The 26,648-nt window shown below is 30.2% G+C and overlaps 3 protein-coding genes across 19 annotated transcripts; all 3 read left to right on the top strand.

Annotated features, from left to right (window-relative positions):
* The first annotated feature begins 470 nt into the window (after positions 1-470).
* LOC100788082 (probable transcriptional regulator RABBIT EARS) lies at positions 471-1,802 on the top strand. Its single transcript, XM_003537416.5, has 2 exons — positions 471-964; positions 1,084-1,802. The coding sequence occupies exons 1-2, from the start codon at positions 649-651 to the stop codon at positions 1,560-1,562; spliced, it is 795 nt and encodes a 264-aa protein (XP_003537464.1). The 5' UTR covers positions 471-648; the 3' UTR covers positions 1,563-1,802.
* Positions 1,803-6,282: 4,480 nt separating this feature from the next.
* Positions 6,283-9,356, top strand: LOC100819646 (tropinone reductase homolog). 2 transcript variants are annotated; one of them, NM_001367213.1, is made up of 5 exons: positions 6,283-6,421; positions 6,573-6,780; positions 7,814-8,030; positions 8,128-8,206; positions 9,043-9,356. In NM_001367213.1, the coding sequence occupies exons 1-5, from the start codon at positions 6,333-6,335 to the stop codon at positions 9,074-9,076; spliced, it is 627 nt and encodes a 208-aa protein (NP_001354142.1). In that variant the 5' UTR covers positions 6,283-6,332; the 3' UTR covers positions 9,077-9,356. The 2 variants fall into 2 exon arrangements, with proteins under 2 accessions (NP_001354142.1, NP_001242650.2); NM_001255721.3 differs by having other exon boundaries at positions 8,128-8,234.
* A 5,106-nt stretch (positions 9,357-14,462) lies between these two features.
* On the top strand, positions 14,463-25,392 carry LOC102667174 (AT-hook motif nuclear-localized protein 15). 16 transcript variants are annotated; one of them, XR_005887221.1, is made up of 6 exons: positions 14,463-14,818; positions 18,665-19,340; positions 19,593-20,530; positions 20,978-21,047; positions 21,545-21,652; positions 23,590-25,392. XR_005887221.1 is itself a non-coding variant. In XM_041006912.1 (4 exons), exons 2-3 carry the CDS (start codon positions 19,783-19,785, stop codon positions 21,001-21,003), a joined length of 774 nt encoding a protein of 257 aa, XP_040862846.1. In that variant the 5' UTR covers positions 14,463-14,818; positions 18,665-19,782; the 3' UTR covers positions 21,004-21,047; positions 25,318-25,392. The 16 variants fall into 16 exon arrangements, 7 of the variants coding, with proteins under 7 accessions (XP_040862846.1, XP_040862845.1, XP_014619707.1 ...); XR_005887218.1 differs by having other exon boundaries at positions 18,665-20,530; positions 23,590-23,664; positions 25,318-25,392; XR_005887222.1 differs by lacking the exon at positions 21,545-21,652 and having other exon boundaries at positions 18,665-20,530; positions 23,590-23,664; positions 25,318-25,392.
* The last annotated feature ends 1,256 nt before the right edge of the window (positions 25,393-26,648 follow it).

Below are 26,648 nucleotides of genomic sequence, written 5' to 3'. Positions count from 1 at the left end.
TAGCTCCTCACATGCAATGTACAATTTGTATTATTTATTGACTAGTGACATGCTATAATCAATAAAGTATTTACTATAGTGGAACAGAAATACTAGACACGGGTTTAAATGACTATGGTACTTTATGTGCGTGCTACATAGTAGAAGTTATTATGAGAACACTAGACAGTGTGTAACAGTATTATTACCATATGGGTTCGGTGTGGAAGCTTCAGAGAAACAGTTTACATGTAATTTCTTACTTTCATAACCGTTATCTCCAATTCATCCGTGTGTGAATCAAATTATGATGCAAGACAGTTGCATAAATGGGACCCTCCTAAGCCAGTGTTGCAAGTAAACCAAGCAAAAAAACAACAGAAAAGCTCAAGTACTAAAAGGCAAGACATAGAGCTTATAACAAGACCTTTTTCAGATAACCTTTTTCTCTTCCCTCATAGATTCTTAGGTTGCTTTCAAATATTATAATATTAACAAGGACATGCAATATTGCAACCCTAGACTATTCATATTCAATATTTCCCTCTCCCCAAGCCACTCTTTTCTCATTATATAAAGCTTCTTCCACCAAACCTGTTTCACACTCTCATCTCATCATCATATATCTCCCAACAAGTTTAATTTTTTTTTTTCTTGCTATTGATCAACATGGAGGAATCACAGTACTTGCTGTGGATCAGGAGAAAACAAATGTTGAAGTCACATATTCAGCAACCATTTGGAACCAACAACAACTCATCATCATGGGAGGAAAGGGCCTTTGCAGAAGATGCTGCTAGGATACTTGGTGGGTGCATATGGCCTCCACGGTCTTACTCATGCAATTTCTGTAAAAGAGAGTTTAGGTCTGCTCAGGCTCTAGGGGGACACATGAATGTGCACAGGAGGGACAGGGCTAGACTCAAACAAAGCCTTAGTCACCACCATAATGAATTAGCCCTTCAACATCATCACAAAAATGATTGTAAGTCATCAAGTAGTAGTGCTCAATTTTCTGAAGAGAACTACTTTCATGATCTCATCTAGGTAGATATTGTTGTCTTAATAATCCTTATATAATTACTCTAACCTTAATTACTGTAGGTACAGTTGCAACAAGCAAAGTCTCATCTTCTAGGCCTTCAACTATATCTATCCAAGAAAATTGTTATCATCATCAGCCTACCATGTCTTCTTATTCTTCCTCAATTGGGTGGGGACACCATCATCACAACATGGGGTCTTCTGATTCAGAACCAAAAGAGCAAGTGACTGCAAGGGAAGAGTTTTTAAAAGGTTTGGGTTGTAATGATTTTTTTGAAACAAGTTTGTCTGTGGGACAAAGTGCAGTAGTGTTTGGCCAAAAATTGCCAACAACAACTGATCATTCATGTGGGGACGAAGGCATCAGTTATAAAAGATCAAAAACTTCTATGGCTCCTTTGCCTGCTGTTTTCCTCAAGCCATGTTCAAATGATAGAAACCTAACTTTTCAGTCCGCTGAATTTGTACTTGGAGTCAAGCCTGGAATGGAAGACTTGGATCTTGAACTCAGGCTGGGGAAGCCACAGAAAGTTATTTAGTATTTAGTATATAGGACAAACAAAAGAAGTTGTAGTGGAATGTCAGTGTTTGCCTTTTTTTTTCACCTTTCCTATTAGAGGTTCATAGAAAATAGGCAAGAACCTTCTTTGCCTTACTAAAACCACCTTGAGTAGAATTCTTAGGTTTATTTGAATACTAATGTTATATTATCTCAAGTTGCATGTTACTATCTTTTTTTTATTTCTTGAATATGTAGGTATATATTTCCTTTCTGCAGTTTTGAGCCTAGAATTATGAGTAATGTTATTTTCACATTTAATTTTTACAATACTTTCTGTTACAACAAGAAGAAATGTAAGAAGAGAAGAGAGAATAGTGTAAGATAAAATGAATGATATGTTGAACAGAATAAAATTAACAAAGTATTATGAGAATCTTAAATAAGAATAACGTTTCTCTTGAATTATTAGTTTGGTGACTGAATGCAGTTCATCATCATTGGAAAGCAAATGACAAATGAAAATACAACATGCACTATAGTACTTCAACATATAAAATTTCACCATTTCAAATGTGATAATTAAGTAAGTTGGACAAACTCTAATATGTTAATGGAATCTCTGTGCTAGCTAGGGTTTCATAAAGAAGGGGCTATGAAAAGATAAACAAACAAATAAACATCAACCAAATTGGATTTTTGTTCAAGAAAAAACATTTTCTATTGATATAATAATAAACTTTCTTCTCCTTTGTTGTGGTTCTCCTCAACTAAGAACTAACAGTGTAAGTTGAGAGGGGAATCAAAGAGGAGAAAAGTTGAAGTGCAAGGTAATAATTAAAGTGGTGGGAGAACTGACATAACTGACAATTAGAAGTCACTTCAGCTACATACATTCCAGGGAACTAACAGTAGTCACATGCACATAAACCTGCACAAAAATTATGAAATAACCTTTTTACACGGATCATTAAAAGTGATCGCTCACCCAGTTACTCATATATTCCAGTCTGTTCAGTTGCTTTCCACATGCTTCTTCTTCCTAACACTTCCCAAAAACCAACCAACCACGCGGAAATTGAATATTAATACAGCACAGCCAAATATTTAATTTAGTTTGATAGAGAAACGAAAGGGCATCACATCATTGGCCTTATTAGCATATGTGTCATTGTTTTTTTTTTACTCTACCAACAAATAGTTGGTCCCAGAAATATTAAAATCTCTTTTCTTAAATAAAATTTTATGTTGGAATCTTATAAATAAATACAAATATAATTAAAAAAAATCTCACTAATTAAAGATGAATAATTAATTTTTTTTTATTATCAAAATCAGTCATTAACCAAATGAATAAATATGATATCAATGACAACATATCCGCTTGTGACATATTATTAATATATATTCATGTTAGTTATAGTTATCCCTAAAAATGCCCACTTCTTAGATCTTTCAAATAGTATTTCGAAGCCCGAGACTGTAGTTACTTAAAAACAGTGTTAGCCACCTTATTGTGACACGGACCGTTCCTCCAGAATACACGCGGGGACGTCATAGTCTTCTTTTCAGCCTTTCTTTGTAAGGAAATGTGATGGAATATCGCTTTTGACTTCATGTTTCTTTGCAGTTTGCGAAGAGGGAACACAGAACCATTGCTGTCTGTCTTAGATCAAGGGGGAAATCCAGCTACCCCTTTTCACAAAATTAAGTTTTTCCCATTATGGGCTACATTTATATTGATTCACATAGCGATAGAAAAGATTGACACGAAAGTGAGATTAATGAAGAAAAGCAAGTTTGCCATCCAACAATTCCATTAACCATCGATAATAATGTACATGGAATTTACACTTATGTTGAATATATGTCTTCTAATTTTATGCAAAAAATTAACTCTTGATTGAAAAAATAAGGACAAGAAAGATCAAACTCTAAAATAATTCACCACCGAATGTATGGATCAACCGATGTATATTCCAGCTTAATATAATCAATGTCTTGGAGTTGTAATTGTGGGAATGCAAGCAGAGGATAATTGTGGTATCTAAAAAGAAACTCTAAAATAAAGTTATATGAATTTTATATTATATTTCTGCCAAAGGATAGTTTGGTCTTTGACTAGAATTTTATTTCACTTATTTGTCGTTTTATTATTTGAACATATAAAACTGACATTATATATACACATTGTATATAGTTATATATCTGTATATTTCACTTATTTGTGTATTTTTTTTTGTTGTACACGCACGCATCTCAAAAATATGTCACAAAATCAAATAAACAACCTTTTGTTAATATCTCAATTTTGTATTGATTTTTTTTCCCCTTGAGGCGGTGCTACGAAACCAACTTTGTGAACCTGTAGCATCTAAAGTCATTCCGATAATTGACTTTTTCTTGGTTTGAAGTTCCCTTTTTTGTTTTGTTTTTTTATTTCTAAAAACTTGCTCACGCAACCAACCCTAGTTGGTAGAGGAAGTGGTGTTACTGTGTTAGCCATCACAACTTGTTCATGGGATGATTTTGATTAATTAATGCAACATTTTGTTATTTTGGCAATGCCTGATATCTGGTTCTATCGTATGTTTGAATTAAAGTCTAAAGATATATACATATGCAGCAGAGAGAGGTCACATGGCCGGGGATGATGCATGATGTGTGTGTTTCTGTTTTTCTTTGGGGTATTTATTGTGGGAATTAATTCAGATTGATACATGTTCCTTGCTTTAGCAAGTTTGTTTACTTTATTTAGGGTGCTTCGATGTATGCAAAGTGTAGTGATAGTGTTTTCTATAGCTAATTGCTATATACTGCTGAAGTTTAAGCGTCTCCAGAGATTAAAATTCGTAGCTACCTAGCACGTGTGTGTCTATGCATTAGGGATTTTTTTCTAGCTTCTGGCAGTGAAAACAACTTCACAGACACTTCGTCGTATAATTAATCTATTCATTGGTTGTGAAAGACGATTTGACAAATGACACTTCACAGGCTTATTCTCCTTCCTACAATGTCGCTTTACTCTTCCATGTAGAAATTGAAACCTTTTTAAAGATAAAATAGTTCTTTCAATTTGACAAAAGGGAATTAAGAATAGGGGCTTCTACAATCTCTACATGCACGTGATGGCAATTGTAAATTGTAATGAAATCTCCTCCGTGACTAGCTATAATAGGTTTTGTAATTTTGTGGCTACCTAATTAATTACCTACTCATGAGAATGTGCCACATGATTAAAATTCCTTGCGAATGAATTACACCTTTGTACAAAAGTTATTTGATTAACTATATTATTTTTACAAAACTGGTTTGACTAACCAAATCAATTTTTTATTTTAAAAAATAGTTTAAAACTAGTTCAATTCTTGAAAGTAAAAACTAGTTTAAAATCAATTTAGTTTAGAATCAATTTTTTAAAACCAAATCGGTTTTGAATCAATTTTTTAAAACAATTTGGTGATTCGGATTTAAAATCAAATCTATTATAAATATTTGAAATTGGTTGTTTGATTTGGTTATTTTATCGAACCGGTTTTTGTGCATTCCTAATTGTAAGTTGTATCTCAAGTTTAAAAGATTTGAAGACATTCAAAAGCAAGATGCAATATTCAAATAAGATTTTCTCCATGTATAAAAATTAGGATTTGAAGTTTTGATCATTTGCTTAAGAAATTCAAGTTCATTATCACTTGGACCTACTTGCTTAATAATTTTCAAATAAAAATACATGTAACTTTGACTTATGTTTCTCATATTTATATTGCATTGTGCACTTGCATGTGAGTCCTTTTCCACTATACTAAAAACAAAAACATGCTTAGAACAACTCTCTTGCCTCACAACTAGCAATGTGACAACACAAACATCTTGATTGTTGCTACACACACCCAACACAATTGTTGGTACACCCAACATAACAACGTGATTTCTGTTTTGCCCTTTCGTAAAACAGATATGGATTGATCAATCCGTATGAGACTTATGGATTGGCAGAGGCTTAGTGGCTTTCGCGTTATTAACATGACGCTTTAACCAACTAAGCTAATAAGTCAATTATGTTATAAAATAATAATTAATATCGCTATATGTAATACCAAAATTTCTAATGTATATTTATTGCACATGTAATTAGATAATAAATTTTGTAACAATTAATTTTGATCTAATAATTAATTTTTTACATATATAAATTGTAAATAAAAATCATAGATTTATTAACATAAATCTACTAATGTATTTTTTGACCTTATTACATTTAATTTTGATCTAATAATATATTTTTTCATATATAAATTTTAAATAAAAATCATAGGTTCCATAAAAATTCATATATGTAAACATATTAATTATTATATCAAAATTAATTGTCTCAAAATACATTATCTAAATTTACATGCGCATTAAATATACATTATAAATTTTAGTATTATATATAATGACATTAATTATTTTATAACATAATTTGTCTATTAGTTCAGTTAGTTATAGTGATTTGCTAATAATACAAAAGTCATGGGTTCAATTCCTACTCGAATCAGTAATTTGTAAAACATATTTTTGAAAAAAAAATTAAAAAAAAATCTTATGGCAATGATGCGCCTAGCAACACCTAAACATCCCCCACAATGAGCCCATTTTGAGATCAGGAAAACAGTAATTAGGCCCGTAAAAAAGCACAGCAGCAAATACCAGCACATATGCCCAATAGGAAACGACGTCGTTTTCTGATAAGATGACAAACACTTTCTTACCTTCATGGTCCGTTCAATTAAGATAAAAACGTAAGCAAAACCAAAAGCAAACAACAATGGCGAACCCTGAAGGCAGTAGCAGAGGCTCTAGATGGTCCCTTAAGGGAACCACTGCTCTCGTTACTGGAGGAACGCGTGGAATTGGGTTCGTCTTTTTTTTTTCCCTCGTTACAGAATCTTTTTTTAGTGGATTCTATTTGTTGCATGAATTGAATTGGGTATCTTGATTCTGGGGTTTGTTGAAATGACCTAAAGTTTCGTTTTTTGCGTGGTGTTTTTTCTGGGTGTTGATTCAGGCACGCTGTGGTGGAGGAACTAGCGGAGTTTGGTGCCACAGTGTACACTTGTTCGAGGAATGAAGAAGAGCTGAATGCATGCTTGAAGGAGTGGAAAGAGAAGGGATTTTCGGTTTCTGGGTTGGTTTGTGATGCGTCTTCTCCACCCCATAGAGAGAACCTCATTCAACAAGTGGCCTCTGCTTTCAACGGCAAGCTCAACATACTTGTTAGTCTTTTTCTTTTTTTGCATGTTTGGAAATTGGAATACTTTGTTTTGAATTTTTTTGTTTAAAGTTATTTAGAACAAAAAAATAAAATATAAGAGCCTGTGAAAAAGAAAAAAGAAAAAAAAAAGGGGAACATATGTTGCCCAACAAATATTTAAAAAGTTTAATTTATATATATTGTCAGTTTAAAATATTTTTACTATATCATGTTATCTTATTCACGTATATGATCTTCCGATAATGTATAATGTACTCTATCATTTTTTAACTTATGTGAGCTCATCAGGCGGTTGTAAATAACAGTGGTTTGTAGTAATGTTGCTGACAAGAAGTGCATGTTGAAACATGTCAAGGCTAGAGGTTTCCTTGCATTATAGTATTATCTTGAGATGTGTTATTATTATCATATACTTTAAAAAGTTAAAGATACGGTGTAAGATAATGACACATTTCAAGATAATACTTTTGAAATCAAGGAAACTATGCTGTCAAAAGGTTATAAGTGAATGTTAATGTATGGAGCACTTGGTACTTTGTTTAGTGTTTACTATGTTAAATTTCAAAATCTTTTGGAGGTCCTATACCCTGATGCAACTCAGTGGCTCTCTGCCTGTGTTTAAGATAGTAGGCAGGATAACCTGTGTGTTCAGCTTTATCGATGACTGTCTAGTTTATATTGGAATATCAGTTACTGAAAATGTTAGAGATCGATCTTATGTATTATAACTCAAACAGGGTTTCAGTATACTTTATTGTTGTATGATGCTATCATGTATTGTAATAACATTTCTGGTAATATACTCAATTTACCGGATTAAGACTGTGATTGTTGCTTGAAATGCATTCAGAAGGGCAGCATTTATATATCTGCACAATGCGGTTAATAATTTAAAACATGATATGTATAAAACTTTTCTATTTGTGATTATTTGTTGATGTCAGCATAAAACTGTTAAATTAAAAATGTTAAAATAGCTAGACTTGTTTCTCTTATGAGCAAGACTTCACCACATAATCGTCTTGTGAGCTTAGGTAAACAATGTTGGAACAAATGTGAGGAAGCCGACAATTGAGTATACAGCCGAAGAATATTCAAAATTGATGGCAACTAACTTGGACTCCACATACCATTTGTGCCAACTTGCATATCCTCTTCTTAAAGCATCTGGAAATGGAAGTATTGTGTCCATTTCCTCTGTTGCAAGTCAGACAAGCGTAGGTTCTGGAGCCATTTACGCAGCAACTAAAGGTGAGTTGATGTAAAATTATGTCATCACCGGTTCAAACATAGATTACAAACTATTTTGAAAGATATTGACTAAAGAGATTCATCATGTTTTTTTCAGCTGCTATTGATCAGCTTACCAAATATTTTGCTTGTGAATGGGCAAAAGACAATATAAGGAGCAACGGTGTTGCACCCTGGTATACCATAACTTCACTTGTGGAACCTGTAATTCTCTTTTACCCTGTTTTATTTCCTTTTCCAAGGACTAGTCATTTTCTCACTATGAAGATTGGTTAATTATGTTGACTAATTAAAATTGAGTTGAATGAGAATGGAGAAGTTAACTGATTGGTCATTAGTAAATTCTATGCATGCAGATAGTATTCTTCTATTTTGTTGATCCTGTCACCACCTCCATCCCTCTAGTCTTCATACCATGTTCTAAAATATCAATGCATAATCTTGTGCTTTGAAGTTCATACATTCATGCTCCTTTTAAGTTTTAAGGATTGGTATTCAGCATTATAGGAGTATTCAGATAAAAAGAGTGTTTGTCTATCGGTCTTTTAGATTATTGAATTGGGAAATCTAATTAGCCTGCATCTTGGGATGCCTCATTGAGTTGGGTTGATGTTAGCAATTGATATTCAATCATCATGGCTTAAGTGTGCTTGTTGGAGATCATACATTGACTAGAGATATGATCAAAATAGAGTATATAAGTGGGGGACAATTCTCATCTCTTGAGTTAACTTTTGGAGTTGAGTTAGGTTTAAACCCAAATTTTAACATAGTATTAGAGTAAATGTCTAGTACTCAACATCTTTTAGGGTTGAATTGGACCTAAATTCTAAGAGTATAGTATGTATTTGTGTGTGTTGGTTTTTTGCTAATAATTCATAGCTTTGCCCTTACCTTTTAAGTGCTGATGAATTATTATGTTAGCATGATCATCAGAATAACTAATCTTCAAATGACTACATTATCATCTTAACTTGGGTGTGCTAATTGTTACCTTTTTTTTTTCTAACAGTTGCTTGCGAACAAACAGCTTGTTAGTGAGATAATATCTCGAACGCCGATAAAGCGGATGGCAGAAACACATGAAGTTTCATCCTTGGTGACTTTCCTTTGCCTGCCAGCAGCATCCTACATCACTGGACAGATTGTTTCAGTTGATGGAGGATTCACTGCTAATGGATTTCAACCCAGCATGAGAATTTCTTAAAGCAAAATGGCCATTTTTATTGTTGGATTGTGTGAACAAAGTGGTGGCCACTTGAGTTTTGGACCATCTATGATCAACTTGTTTTGATTGGTCAATAAATTATTTTAGTATTTTAGAAATTTGCATTGTCATTTTCAACGGCTATCATTGTGAGATGATGGGTGCTCTTGGAACACATTACACATTTCCCTCACCTCTTACCATCATTCAACATATCTCTTACTCCCTCCATCCCTATTACAAGACATTTTTTATAAATTTGTTAGTCCTCCTATAATATAATTTTTTTTATTTTTAGATGCATTAATTTATTTTCTTATATATTTTTACTTAATTATTTTGTCTTCAAATATTAATGAAAAACAATTGAGTGAACAGAGAAATAAAAAAATATAATTTTAAAATGATAATATAATTAATTAAAAAAATTAATATTATTAATTATTTTTCTTAACGGAGGTGAATCAGGACGAAGGGAGAATATAACTACTGCCATGTGCCATTAGTTTACACTGTGTTTTTGTAAAATTATTGCACTTCATCTGTCACGAACTGGATCAAATGCAGAGCTTCTAACAAATTTGATTCGCATTTCACATGGAGCCAATAGCTAATAATAATCAATGTTATGCTAAAATACAAAACCTCTAATCATACGTCATGTACTGGAATCTGTGTTATGTGTTTTGAACTTCACATCTAATAGTGATGTTCTCTGAGAAAGGATATCAGTATATACGGATGATGTGTATATGATTCGACTTATGTCCAAAATAGGAAAGTAAACTATAAACATACCTCCTAAGCATAGCATTGTATACCTTTTTTCAAATCGTTAGATATTATATTCTATACTCATACTATATTTGTTAACTTGAACTTTTTTCAATTTAAATAAACATAACATCGATTTTGTTAAATTTCATGAGTGTAATTTATATTTTGAAATAATAATAATTTTCTAGATTCCTAAGGAAACTTTTAAAAAAGTCATTGTTTAACTATTATTAACATATTTTATACTTTTTTTTTGTAAGAAGCACGTTTTTGGACAAGTACTGTATGGTTACTTTCAAATATCGGTGAAATGTAAAAAATTAAATTTAAGGGTACCATAAAAATAAAATAAGAACAAGTAAAATTCTAAAATAACTATTTCAAACATTCACTAAGGGGATTGTTCAAGAATATGCAACCCCTAGTCATTTGAGTTTTTCATAAATCATTAGCTAGTCAGAAGAGTATTTTATTTCTCTCTCATCTATTGGATAAAAAGGATGATAAATCTCTTTAAACATTTAATTTATGTATTATAATATACTAAAAAGAGAATTGAAATAAAAATGGGGTGGACTTAACTAGGTTGTATAATATAACCTACCCCTTAAATTAAAGCTTTAAACCTATCCCATTTCTCTAATATAGCTCTTATTTTATATATTGGGATCAAACTAGCCTAAATGTTTTCAAAGTATGGTTTTACCTAAAAAAATTATTGTATAGTTTTTTTATAAGCAAATGTAAGTTTTGTTATTAATATCCAAATTTGGTAGGCAAATGTTTGTTGTTATCTAAGAATTTATTGTATGGTAAGATTTTATTTTTTTGACATAATTGTATGGTAAGGTTTATTAAATAAGTTTATGAGCCTATCTTTTAATAGTCTAATTGGCCTACACTAACAAGCATATAATCTTAAAATACTGTAGTAAAAATTCAATAACATGATAAAATAATAAAATAATAATGTTACTATCATTATGTTATTTGTATTTATTTAAATTAACCATCCACTTAGGCTTCAAATCTCTTTAAAATAAATAAAAATTTGACATTTTTATTTAATAAACTTTGTAAAAAAAGTCTTGATTTTTTTGTACTGGATTACTTATTCATTCAATAAATAAATTTAGCCTTAATTTTCCAATCTGGAGTAAGACGTAGGCTTCAACAAACTATATAACCCATCTGCATCCCTAATAATGGATGAGTTTTTTTAGACTGTAAACATAAGAAAAAACTTTAAAATAAGAGTTTTTAAAAAAAATGTTTTATTAAAAAACATATAAGATTTACTTCTTAAATAAAGCAAAAAATTATTTATTTTAAGTTAAAACAATTTAAACAAACACATAAAAAATGTTTGTTTTATTAAAAAAAACAGTTATTTTAAAAAAATAAGCTGGCTTGCATCATTGGAAATTTTAGACCCGATTCCTAAAGGTAGGATTTGGATATGGACATGTCCTTACCAAAGTCATTTGATATGTCAATTAATACTCTAATATAACAAGAAAAAGAAAGATACATGACTCATATCTCTCTCCCACTGAAGGGTGTAGCTTAAAAAGTTTTTCTAATTCGTCTCAAATTAGTTGAGATTAATATGACTTTCAATTTAAAACTTGTCATTTAGTGTATTAATAGAGACGGTAAAGCTCCCCACTTGCCCCTATTTTAAACTATTTATTTCTAAATTGTGGGAGTAGATCGATATTGAGGTTTGCTTAAAAGAATTATAATTTGTACCTACTTTTTTTTATATGAAATCCTTGAGCGGTTTGCCAATTGGACTTTGGATAACCAACCAGATCAGGTTTACTTCCACGCCATGTTATGCTGCTCAAGTTGTTTGACTAATTTTTTTAAAAATTTTGTTCTAATTTCAAAGTTCAAACCCTAACCCAGAAGTCTTTCCTACCAAATGTACCGTGTTCGAAGAGAAAACCTAAACTCACGAATCTTCCCTTCAACTGCCATTCGTGCCATCATCCCATTGAAAAACATCACTTCCCAAATTTGTCCTCTTCGTTTCTATTTTATATTTTATATTACGAAAATGGATAACGATGTTGATGCTACTTTCAAAGGTGCTAATTAATCTTGAGAGCACTTATCCATTTGCTTTCTAGCTTTTCAGTGTTGAGATTTTGATCACATTTGAATTTAGTAATAAGACTTATCCCTTTGCTTTCTAGCTTTCGAGAATTTGATCATATTTGAATTTTAGCCACGAGATCAATATCAGTTTGTTTACATTTTTTAATAATAAAATAATCTTAAGAAGGTATAAAAACTAGAAAAAAAAAGTGAATTGTTTTTAGAAAATTGATTTAAAAATATTTTTTATTTAATTATAATTATAAAAAGGTTTTGTTTAGTACTTTAACTATAATTACTTGAAATAATAAAAACTTTGTTTTTATTTTAATTTTTTCATAAGCTTAAACAAACACTAATTTTCTTTTATTTAAATTTATGTTTTTTTTCAAAATAAAAATAATTCTTCATGAACAAACTGAAACAAGCAGACTTTTGAATGATGATTTCTTTTAAATTGCAGTAGTGTATAACTCAGTAGCAGACACGGATTTGATTTAACTTAATTTACTTTAAAGAAATAATTATTTGTTTTTAATAATTTTAAAACATAATTATTATTGTAGATAAGATGTTTCAAACATGCATTAATCACTTGTTCATATAACTTTTTCTGAAAAGTTATCATTTCACTAAATTATTTTGTTTTAAAAGATAAACTTATCACAGAATAAAATACATTTTTAACAAAATTTAAAGCAAGTTTTAATAGAGTTTAATTTTCATTTTTATTGTTTTAATTTATTATTTATCATTTAACATATTACTATGTGATCAATAGTAAAATTTCAATTCTAGTTAAGGAACGATATAAATAATCCTTGTAGTTAATTAATAAGAAATTTATATATATATATATATATATATATATAATGTTTTCAGATAATTATTTTAAAAGTTAATAAATTTATAATATATAATTATTTGTTATTATTAAATGATAATACATTTTTTAATAAATAAAAATGTAATTATTTAAAAATACTAATTTAAAAAATAAAACAAATCTAGAAGTTGACGTCTCAATCGAGATAAGATAGCAGTGGTAGAACAAACTTACATGTCTGCCATTTCTTTCTAAATTTCTGATGAAGTGATCATCGACCTGAAAGCGACCTGTGACGAAAACACAAGAATTGGAACATTGATGATGCTCTTGCTCTCGATTGGATAAATACAGTAACCACTCATTGCTAAATGCTAATTAATTGTTAGAATCTAAAGAAGAAGCTGCGCCGTTGAGCCCGAGTTTGTGCTCATAATTGTAAATTTAGATATTGATTACTGTTTTATTTGTTTTTATAAATTTATCAATATAATTTTTACAAAATAAATAATTATTTATCTAAATTTAAGCTGCTCATGCTATAGGCTTATAGATATCATGCATTTAACTTAGTTGACAATATATTTTTGTTGAATTTGAGAAAATTTAAGTTTGATTCTTCATATAATATATTCTTGAAAGTGTGATTAGTCTAAGTTTGATTCTCGCAAATATTTTTTAAAGAATCGAAGTTTATGAGAGAGAATACCTTAGTTACCGTTGAGATGTTTAAGATCCTAATGTAAGATATTTATAATTGTAAAAGAATTTTAAAAAATATAAAAAATAAATTTAACATGCTTTAAAGTTTAATCAATAGAAAAAAAACCTCTTTTTTGTAAAAATAAAATAAAAACATATTTAATTTCTGTTAATATATTAGTTGTTTTGTTTTATTTAATACTATATTTATATGAACATTTCAAGATAAAAAATCACCATTCTGATCGATGTTCGATTTTCATTACATCTAGAGTAACTAAATGAGCTTAGTTTCATGGACTCGCACGTTCTGCACGAGTTATGGATCAATTTTTTTTTTTTAAATTTATGGCTATATAGGATTTTAGGCCCGTTTTACATAATTCACGGGTTTGTTATGTGGGGTCTGTGAGTTGGCCCACAAACACACAACCACCGGTTCAGCCTAACCCAAATTCAAATCCAATTAATCTTAAAAGTTCAATCTAAAATTTCTTTAATTTATATTGAAAATTTATTTAATTGTATTAAAATTTTTCTAATTAAGTATTTATCACAAATTTATTAAAATTTTTTAAAAACATATATATAATTGAATATAATTAATTATTTTTTAAGAAAAAATATATTTATTTTAAAATTAATTTTTTTTATATAGAAAAAATAGACACGTGCATTAGTCTGTTTGGCCCATCGAATCGGCAAAACTAGAACTGGACCAATATTTTAAATCCCTATTCTTATATGGGACAAAGTGACCCTATTCACAGTCAATGTAAACTTATGGAAACTGACCTTACGTATAACGGAGCGAGACATTTACTCACCCCTAATTACATCAAAGTCTTTTCTTTTTTTCTTTCCTTTCCCGCAAGCATCTACTTTCTTGGAACATCTATTTATTCGAGTTTCTTTCTGGGTTCCATTCTCACTTTTTTTTTCTTTCTGAAATTGGTTATTGCAAAAAGTGGCATCACTACTTATGTTAAGTATTGCTGGCAGTGCTCAGGAAAAGGTGTCGCCATTGAGAGCAGACGCATCATTTGATTGAAAGTTGAATAAAACAAAGCAAGACAATGTCCAAGAACACACTGCACACGGGACGTACGCATCCCACAACAGAGAAAGAGAGAGCTGATGCACAGATTTATTACCTGATTATGAGAAATGAAGGTACGAGTACTGTGAAAGGAGCACTCTCTTTATTAATTATTATGTTTGAATTAAGAAATAAATCAAGTGAGATAATCTTTTAATAAGTGTTATCCCATAAATTTAAAATAAGTGAAAATAGACTTAGGTTAATCTTATCTTAATAAGATTCTAAAATAAAGATGATGATTTGTGTCAAGAAGGAAAATGACTGAGTTTTCAAGTTATTACGAAAAGTATTTTGGTGCAGATGAATGAAAAGTAAAGACTGACAACAATATATAAATTAAAGAGGTAAAGAAAAATATTAGAGTGTGTTTGGATGGAAGAATTTAAAATTTTGAAAAATTTTAAATTTTAAGAATTTTAAATATTTTAATTGAAATTCTTTTATTTTTAAAATTTTGTGTTTGGATAAAAAAGTTAAAATTATGAAGATGAAAAACGATAAATAAAAAAAAGAAAAAATATGATTGGTGTATTAGTTATACATGTTCCTCTACGCTCAGAGTCGATCGAAATTGCACAATCTCATACGATATTTCTTGAAGAAGACTTTGAAAAGAGAATTTCAAATTCTCACATTTTAAAAGAAAATTAAAATTCCAAAATTTTAGTTGTTTAAAATTCTATTTTAAAATTTTAAATTCTTCATATAAAAATTTAAATTTTCTGATAAATTATTTTCCTCAGTCAATTTTTTTTTATTTAAACGGGAAATGTTATAAAAGAAAATAATAGACTTAAACTTAAAACATTAAAGATAGAATGGAGGATAAAATAAGTTTGTGTTGGATTGATTTTCTTTTCAAATTTAAAGTACAGAAACTATTTATAACTTAAAAAAATCAAATACAACTTGAAGTTAATAAACAATTTATAAAATTGTGTTAAATCTTCCTATGAGATCATGTAAGACTTACAATTGCTACTGATTTTTCTAGGCATAGGCATGTACCCCTGTATCTTTAGCTGACAACAATAAGAGAAAGTCAAAAGATGCATTGTGTTAACCGAATTAAGATTTTACCAATATTACATTATCTGCAATACTGTTCATTCTAGACTAATATTTGCTGCATGTGAAAATTCGATTTTTATGCAACTAAATGGGATTGGCAGAAAATAAACTTACAAATTGTAATGTTTATATTTTTTTAATTACATATATATTCAATTGATTTGGATTCACAAATGCCTCATGAACACTCCTACATAAAAACTCATTTCATACCATTCAAACTTAAAAAATAAAAATTATATAATTATCATATCATGAGAAGTTAAAAATACAATTAAGTAAAAAATAAATATAAAATTTATTGCTAATTCATCATTTAGTATTTGATAATAAAATAAAAATTTCAATAAAATTGTACAAGGTAACTTACAAAAACTCTGGTACATAAGTTAATTTTAACTTACAAAAATAGTACTAATTTTATGAAGAAAGTAGAATATAATTTAAAATAAAATATTTTTTTTTAACATGTGTTGTTCTATTCACATACCTAGAGATCGAAATTTAGTATATGTTTAAAGAATCCAACTACTTACCACTTGTATAACACTTGTGGATAGTTTTTCTTTTCATGACTCTAAATAAACTCATGGTCTTGTTAACTAATATTCTTATGTCATTAGTTAAAAAAATTAAAAAAAATATTTATTGTGAATATTATAAGATAACGTAAAAAAGTCATACAAAATGTAATTTTGCATATTCTAATTAATAATTTTTTAAATTTTTTAACTAATATTTCAAAGACACTAATTATTACTATTTTTATTCTTATTTATAAGACTCAATTTTAAAATAATAATTGTTCTTTTTGTTAAGACACAAGTTTCTTGTACTAATTATGTTTAGATTATAAATACCCCATTAATTAATTACAATAATAATTTTTTTTAAAAATTATAAATTTAAAATAAATTAATTATTTTTCTTAATCCTAACAAACGAGCTAATTGAGTCTGAATAACAAGTATTTAGTATAAACTTATAGTGGCTTTTGATAACAAATAAGAACAGAGTCTAATACACAAGATGAAAAAATTGAAAAAATTATTTATTAGTATGTGATTTATAATTAATCACAGTAGAAGTGAATCTAAACGAAACCCATAATGATTCATTCATTAATGACGTTTCTCAACTAATTCCCCTGCGAGCGAGAGACCCTAGAAAGTAGAAATTTTCTTGGCGGTGATGTTTCAGACATTGGCATTCGTTACTTTTGTCGCGGCATGCAGACATTGATGTGTCCCACTGCCGCATCAGCACGTTCACCCACCCCTGCTCGTGCCGCCCTCACCACAACTTTTTTTATTCCATCTACATATTCTTATTTTTAATTTATTAAATTACTCTAACACCTTTCCGAAACTCATTTTAACAATAACTACTAACCTCTAAGTATAAAATATTGAGCTAGTTTAATTTGAATTTACCAAAACTTACGTATTCATTTTGTTACCAGCTGTATACTGAAACTTGTACTACATATATATTTATATACTGTAATATTTAATGAGTTACTGAATTCCAGTGTAAACGTTTATTGTGATAATACACATTTGACTTTAAATATTTTATTGAAGTTAAAACATTATGTGTTTAGTTAATTTTCCTTTGAAAACTATAATATTTTTTAAAAGTATTTCTCAGCATTTTTCTTAAATAGTAAATGAAAGTACATTTTTATAAAATGTCTTTCAAAATATCGAAGTATAAAATTTAAATTTAGATATATTTTATAAAACATCTTTAAAATAAATAACATCATTATAAGTATATTAAATTATCTAAAAATTATCATCAATACACAATTCTTTTAAAAGAATCATATTAAGGACATGTTTTGGCAATAGGATAAAACTATCTTTTCGAGTTTTGATTAGTCTTTTACTCAAAAGACAGAAAATCCAACCATCGCGAAAGTTCTCCCACGAGGAGCTCGGGGATTATCTCTTATGTTATCTTCTCACATATACTGATATACAATCTCAGTCACACTGAAGTATTAAGTGCTTGTTTGGTTTTAGTTAGCAGCTCTGAAAACTCAACTTTAGTTAGTACTCCCATATATGATAAATTTCTATTTGTACACTTAAAAAAAGAAAATTCCATATATTCTTTTCGATCTCCATCATAAGAAAAAAAAAAAACTAAGTTCACAGTTAACATCATTTAAGTTTATTAATTTCACTTAGATTTTTTTATTCCCAAATTATCCATTATTATTAGAAGTTGATATAAGGAACAAAAATGGATCATTGAAAATACGATCTTAATTAAATTAAAAATATTTTTAAAAAATTTATTAATATAATAAAATTAGTTGAGATTTACTTATTCTAAGATTAAAATATACTAATATTTTTTTCCTTATATTTAATACTGAATGAGGTACTAAACATTCTTAAATAATAATAAATTACAACTCTACTATTGAAAAAATATAAGGGTAAAATAAATAATAGGTCAAATAAGAAATTTAAAAATACAATAACTATTTTTTTAATTTATGTATCTGATAAAAATATTTAAAGTTTAAATTGTTTAATGTAGTTCATTCTACCTTTTAAAACATTAAATATAGTTTATTCTACTTTTCAAAATATTGCAAAGACATTAGTTAACGGTTAACGAAATTCCATGTACTAAACGTTCTGATGTTAAAAGGTACTAGTACGATCCTTTTAAACTCACGAACATTTTTAAAATTAACTAGCTATAAAATATTTTTTTCACACGATAGTTTTATATAAAAAAAATAAAATAGGAAAAGGATGTTATTTGTTGTCGAGTAAATCTATTGGAGAAATGCAAGAGTCAATCCATTTCACTTGACAAAATAGCAGGAGCCCGCTGAAGCCCTCACTCACCCCACGCGTCGCTCGAGCCACCATGCTACAAAGTACTGACCAACCAAACAAGTACCGGGGCACAACGGTAATTTCATCCCCTCAAAACTCAAAACTCAAAACTCTTTTTTCCTTGTACATCTCGCGCAACTTGCTGTCGTTTTGAACGAAGAAGCTTTGGTTTTTTCTAATCCAACTCAGGTTTTTTTCACGCAACAACAGGGGAGTTTAGATCTACAAGTTAATTTACGAGATGAAATTTGTTTAAGTTTATTTTTATCTCCAGACCTAAAAGTTAGGTTTTTCCCAATATTAGGCGCAAGTTGGTGTTGTTGTTTTGAAGGGAGAAGCTGGCATGAGTGAGTGAGTAGGTGACACAACAGCAACAAGTGGATGGAGCTATGCTTGCTTGGGAAGTTGAAAACTTTGAACACAACACAAGAACCGCTTACCAGGGAGACAACCCAATACCACTCCACTCCCCCATATACAAATACCGCTTTCTTCTCTCTATCTTCCCTTCCTGCCATTAAATAAATATATGCAATACTCTTTCATACTACACAGATAAACAAGAACCATTTATTACTAACATCATCATCATCAGCATCATCTTCAGCCCATAAAAGTAAAAAACAAAACACTGGGCCTGGGGACCCCGCTCACTCTCAAGGTACTTCCCACTGTTCCCATTTTATGCCCGTACTAATCTGACCCTTTTAGTGGCATAGATTGAGGTACAATTACAAAAGCATATTACCCGTATCATATCCTTTCTGCTGCAAACCCCCCCCCCCCCAAACACACTGCGTTATTTTTTTCAACAACTTCTCTTCTCTTGTACTACTAGCTAGATAGATACTAAAGCTTTTCTATTTATTTATTTATTTCCCGGCACTGAGTTGAGTTAATTTTTGTGTCATAGTCTCAATTAGCTGGATGTGACTTGTGTGGTTAGGGTTTACATGCAGAAACGCATGTGCTTCGTGTCTAATTCATCCTCAGACAAGGTTTTGGGACAGAGATCTGAATTTTATTAAGTAGAAAAGAAAGTATCTATCTATCTATCTATCTATCTATCTAGAAAGGTTTTGAGAAGAAAAAAAAAATCAAAGATGGCGAATCGATGGTGGACTGGGAATGTGGGAATGATAAGAGAGCAAGAGTTGATGGAGAACAGCAACAACAACAACGCTACTACTACACCGACGAATAGCAGCAACAGCAACACTAATGCGAACACAAACACGACCGAGGAAGAGGTGAGCAGGGACAACGGAGAGGACCTGCAGAACCAAAACCTCGGAAGCCACGAAGGCTCGGAGCCAGGAAGCAGCGGTCGGAGGCCACGTGGCAGGCCACCTGGGTCCAAGAACAAGCCCAAGCCGCCCATAGTCATAACCAAGGAAAGTCCCAACGCACTCCGAAGCCACGTCCTGGAAATCACCTCCGGCAGTGACGTTGCTGAGAGCATCGCCGCCTTTGCCAACCGCCGCCACCGCGGCGTGTCGGTGCTCAGCGGGAGTGGCATTGTTGCCAACGTCACTCTCCGCCAGCCTGCCGCCCCGGCCGGCGTCATAACGCTCCATGGGAGGTTCGAGATACTGTCCCTCTCGGGAGCCTTTTTGCCGTCCCCCTCGCCGCCGGGAGCCACGGGACTAACTGTCTATTTGGCTGGCGGGCAGGGGCAGGTTGTCGGTGGCACTGTCGCCGGCTCGCTCGTTGCCTCCGGGCCCGTGATGGTGATCGCCGCCACTTTTGCTAATGCCACCTATGAGAGGTTGCCACTGGAGGATGAACAAGGTGAGGAGGGAATGCAAGTGCAACAGCAGCAGCAGCAGCAGCAGCAGCAACAATCTCAAGGTTTGGGTGAACAGGTTTCAATGCCTATGTATAATTTGCCTCCTAATTTGCTACACAATGGTCAGAACATGCCTCATGATGTGCTTTGGGGAGCTCCACCTCGCCCTCCTCCTTCCTTCTAATCAGCCTTGCATTGCCAATCATCATCATGTCTTTAATTAATCTCACTGATTTGTGAATTAAGTATGTTAATTAATTTCTGACGGTTTTTCTCTTGTAAGCATAGCTAGCTATCTAGCAAAGTTAGTTAATTATTAGGATTGTGTTTTTGGTTCGTTTTGTTAATTTGTGCTTCTTAGAGACTCGAGTCAAGTAGATGATGTTATTATCTTTAAGATACTACTTTGTAGTAGTAGTACTACTGGTTTGTTTATTTGTTGTTGGTTTTACTTCTGTCTAATCAAGCTGCTTGTTTTGGTGGAAGAGTTTAATTATGATTGTGTGTAGGTATAATTAATAAGGATGGAGTTTGAAATGGTCCGGGGAATAAGATTGGAGCTGTGTGCTGGAATTTGTGGTAAGCAAAAACGTTGTTGTTTTGACTCTTCCAATTGAGTAACATTTAGTACTTCATTGAGTGCGAGAAAAAAAAAATGGCATTAATTTTGGACAGTTTTCGCATTGAATATTTTTGCACTTGGTACATTGACATGGAACAACTTTTTTCTTCTAGAGAGGGGAAGGGGTGATGGTGATTCGGTCGGTTCATCTCCCTTTCCCTGAATGAGTCACTGATCTTGCCGTTTGGACTTCATACTGCTTAAATTTAAGTCGACATTATTTTGCGTCATCTAGATGGTGTCAAAAAAGGTTGTCGGGTGTAGTTCTCCCCATTGTTTTAGATTTCTAGGTTTTGCTTTTTAGTATTTTCTAGGAATATAACCTGCACCTATTAAATTTGGACCCCATAGTCGATATTATTGGTTATGGTCTTGGCCTTTTGGTCTATTGCTTAGAAACTCATCTAGCTAGCCAACATCTTTTAATCAATTTTTAAGTTGATCGAGATTATAGGTATTGATCGATGGACATGAAGTATGGGAGGGGTGGCATAATGTTGTCCTCTAAATTTTTAATTGTTTGGTATTGGATCAAGGGTGGTCGACATCTTGGACTCCTGAGGTATTCATACCTTAGTTTGCTTGCTCTCTTGTTCTATTCATTCATCAATTTGATACTTTATATTCTCATTTTCATTTGTTTTGGATGATATTGAATGTGAGAAATTTTAACGTGACTTCTTTGTTCTTTCATATTTCATCTGTGTGGTTGAAATCCATGTGCATTATTTAACACTTCCACTATAAAATAGTGTTATATATTAATGAAAAAAATGCTAGTCATTAGCTTTGCTCCCATTAGTATAGTCTTTGTTTCACAAAAATGAAGTTGTTAATATGAACATTAGAGAAATGTTATCTGAACAACCAATTTTATAACTAGAAGAGAGAAGAGAGAGAAGTATGACATCTAATAAATAATGCAATGAAGAGAGATAGAGACAAAATATTGTTATGAACTATTGTATAATGCTTAAAAAAAAGCTATTGCATAAATAATACATCTCTAAACATTAATTGCAGGTCATACTAATAGATAGTACAATGTTTATACCGATAGTTTAATTTTTATCGGATAAATACTATGCCAAGATATTTTTTTGGATATAGTTAATTTTTTGTTAGTATTTTTAGTTTCTAAAAAAATATTTATTTTTAGTCGCTCATTTATTTTTATTGCTCAAAATTAGTTCTTCTTTATATGTCCATTTTTAGTCCCTCATTTTTATATATTTTGGACTAATTTTGAGCAATAAAAATAAATGAAGGACTAAAAATGAACAATTTTTTTAAGGAACTAAAAATGCTGATAAAAAATTAATGGATGACTAAAAGTTGATAAATACATTTTGAAGAACTAAAAGTTGAAATCTAAAAAAGTTAGAGGGACTAAAAACTTAATTAATTCTACTTTTTTTTTATCATACTATGCCAAGATATATACAAACCTAACAAACACTCATCAGCAAAAAAAGAAAAAAAAAACAACCTAGCAAGTTCCATTCCAAAATAAATAATCTTTTTAGGTTGTGGCACGCAAAATATTCAATTGATAAAAATGTATACAAAAATATCTTCAATTTTAATTTTCAACTACTCTTGTCATAAATTATCCTACTATCCACCAATAGTAGATACATTTTATTATCCACCAACTTATTTTTATGGTTGATGTCTCTTTTCAATGCAAGTATTAATTTATCTTCTTAATCAAAGCTAGGGATATTGTTGAAAAAAAATAGCTTAAAAGAGAGGACTACTTATTTTGGAATGGAGGGGGTAAACTTTTTTTCCTTGTTAATTAGTATATAATATTTTTGTCGTGCTCTGAAATAGTTGAAGCAAAGGAACATTTGTATTGACTGACAATTGCAATTTTTTTGTGATGCTGTTCACAAGGCCTATCATTGAATTTGCTTCTAAATTGGTGTTGTTCCGTCATATTATTACTACTATCCACCAATTGTATACCTATATATAACCGTTCCTTGATGAGCATACCTATGACCTTTTCTTGATAAGGTTAAAATTTTATCAGTGTATAGCGTGTGTCTTAGTCTCTTTGGTGTTTGTTGTAGCCTTGTAGGCCTAGGATATCAAAGTGATAAGGGAAACAGAGAAGGATACCCATATTTCTTGAAATTAAAAATTCAAGAATGTAATTTAGCAATTTTAGCCGGGTTAAGTTTGTCTAATATGATCAAATAAAACCCTAGGCCACTTAATAATAGTCCAGATGACTACCTGGTTTTTCCACTAAAGAGGCAAACCATATGTTCAAATGCTTCACCCCTTAGCTAAACAAATTCTAACAAATATATATGTCTGGTGAAAGCTAAATTTAAGACACTGATTTGTTGTATTGCATACATAGTTACACCATACAAAGCATCATGTTAACATTTAGGAAATTGATGTAGGAGAATTACTGTTTGGGGAAACAATTTTCTATGAAAATAATTTCCTTCATGACAATCTTTTTTTTTTTTTGATTGGCAGATGGAAATTGTTGTTCAGCATATATTTTATGTAGCTTTTATCTACATGATTTTCAAATGCAAGTGACTATACTCGGTGAGTTACAATAAATTTTAGGCTGAGGGGATGATAACACACCCATATAATCCTGTGGGAACAATTATACACATATATACTCACATAATACTTGTAACATTAAGAAAATAAAATAAAATAACTGCCACCCATTAGCCAATATAAAGGTCCCTGACTATGGATCAATTAACTGCGAACGAAATTGCGTTCCATCTTATCACTGGAAATGTGTATATCTGTAATAAAGCTTGGTCAAGGAAGATATTACAATGATGAAAATAACGATTTTACTAAAAACAAGATCAGTTTTAAATATTGCATATTTGAGCTTGTAGTATCTTAGGTTTTCTGCTTGAATGTAGCATATGCTGTCGTAAGGTTGAATATGTGTTTATATAGCTAGTAGCTGCGGTTCAATTAACTAGTGCTTTTCTTTGTCTCTGACTTACACAACTTGCTTGTTATTGTTGTTAAATAATTTATTTATTATAATTATAGACTTACACTGTTACACATATAGGAAATAGGATTGTGGTCGAAGTAATTTATCCACATTTAAAACTAGTTTATTTTAACCGAAAAAAAAAAACCAAGTTCATGTTGTGTCTGGGTTCAATCCATAGATGCACACAGGCTTGACACTCGTCCCTGGGGTGGCAACCCTTAAAATGAAACACCTGGCATGACATGCTAGAAAACTGGAGATAAGAGTAAGATAATGACTCTGACAGAATAGTGTGGGAGCTTGCCCTCTTGCTGAATCAAACACCTGGCTTGTAGAAAACTTGAGATAATGCCTCTGACAAAAGATTTTCGTTTTTATATGAATTATTGTAGATTATTTTATAAAGAAATTAAAAGTTTTTATTGTTAAAATTTTACACTTAATCCATTAAAACCTGTTTATATGAATTGATCGTGTCAATTATTTCGATATTTCGTACTATGTACTAGTAGTATCTATATGATGTAAGTCGCCATTGGGAATTGAATTACTGTTAATACATTTTTTTGGGTGATATAAGTCCTAATAAAATGGGAATGATTAGGATTGAAAGGTGAAAGAGAAATGAAAAAAGAGGAAAGTAAAAAAAAAAAAAACATTATAAGTGATGAAAAAAATGATAAATATAATGTGATATGAAATAGAGAGATATTTGAAGAAAATGAAATGAAAATAAAATAAAAAAGAAAGTGAACAATTCTTTTTTTTTTTTTTTGTAAAATATGTGATTTTAACGTTATATATGTTTTTTTATGTATAAAAATATTTATTATCTTGGTGTTTAGTTACTTTGGTTAGTTGGGTGAGAGACAGAAAACTCAAACGATCAATTAAGATACTTTCTTACAAGTACATATGAATCAGTTGTGAAGTGTTATAATTGTTGAGCTTTGGCTTTAAGTATGGAGAGACTTATGAAATAATATATGTAGGTTGGTAGAACCTACGAAGGTCAAAATATCGAATTGAGAATTTGTAGAGGTAAAATATACTAACTGTGTGACTTGCAATGGTGAGAATACTAGATGTAGAATTTGCAGAGGTGATAATACTCGGTGTTAACCTACAAAGATGAGAATATTGAGTGATGTGCAGCCTACAAAGGCTAGTGTGAAAGCCTCTGAAGGCTTAAGGATTACTAATACCCATGTAATTGATTTGTTTTGTAGTGAAAATCCTGGGAGATAAGATCTGAATGTTACCTGAAGATGAGAGTGAATCAATTTAAAAATATTTGTGTAGTATATCCTTTCCTACTTTTTTCTTATCTATTTACTTTATAGTTTATAACTTGGATATTTCTTTTGTAACATGAAAAGATTTTAATATGAATTGAACTCAGTATTATAATTAACTTTGAAAAAGTTATAACTTGTTTTTTAGTTCAAAAACAACATAAGATTGCTATAACAGAAAACCATCATTTGATAAATATTTGAAGTTCACATTTTACAAACTAATTTTGTAAACTAGGTTCTCGAGATTTAGATACATTTTGTTCATTTATATTATTTTTCATTCATGTGTGAGAAGGCATTTCCTTATCCTCTAATCAACTTTTGATTGTCAAGAAGTAACTTGAACATAGAAATCCAAAAATATTCTTTCTTTTGCATAAAAGGTAAAATATGACAAAGTTCATTATTCAATTTCATTTTTGTTAATGATGATATTGGTACAAAGTTATTCTTATCAGACACTAGCTCACAAGATGAACATTTTTCTCTTATCATAAGATGAACATTTTTCTCTTATCATGATTTATTTCATGTTTAAGAATATTTGACCATTTGATTAATGGTTCAATCACATTTTAATTAGTTGATATGGTCACTTCTTTAAAAATTAAATGATCTAAAATAATTAAGGTAAAATAATAAAAAATCAATATTACAATAAATAAATTTAAATAAAATGTTAATTACAATGAATAAATAAACTTAAGCGAAATATTGATTAAAAAATAACAAGCTCAAATAAATATTAATTATTTTTACATATTAATCATAAATAAATAAATTTAAATCAAAATATAAACTTATAAACACATATTAGTTAGACAAATAAATAAATTTAAATGAAAAATTCAAAACTAAAATAATTATAGTCAATCTTTTGCCAACCTTCTATAGGAGTACATCACATTTGAGAAATTCTTTGTTACTATAATATTTCTCGTCATGACAGACACCTTCAACTCATAAGGTTTATCTTAAAATAATGTAAGATTTTGTAGTGATTGTTAGTAAAAACATAAATATTAATTAAGATTTATCTTAAAATGATGTAAGATTTTGTAGTGATTGTTAGTAAAAACATAAATATTAATTAAGATTTATCTTAAAATGATGTAAGATTTTGTAGTGATTGTCAGTAAAAAAAATATTAATTAAGGTTTATCTAAAAAATGATGTAAGATTTTGTAGTAACTGTTAGTAAGGAAAATATTAATTTAGTAAAAAAATTGTGTTTAATTTTTTTTATAAAATTATCTGATGAG

Source organism: Glycine max, chromosome 11 (assembly GCF_000004515.6).
Source record: "Glycine max cultivar Williams 82 chromosome 11, Glycine_max_v4.0, whole genome shotgun sequence".
Taxonomy (NCBI): domain Eukaryota; kingdom Viridiplantae; phylum Streptophyta; class Magnoliopsida; order Fabales; family Fabaceae; genus Glycine; species Glycine max.
This window is presented reverse-complemented; position numbering and strand designations above follow the sequence as displayed.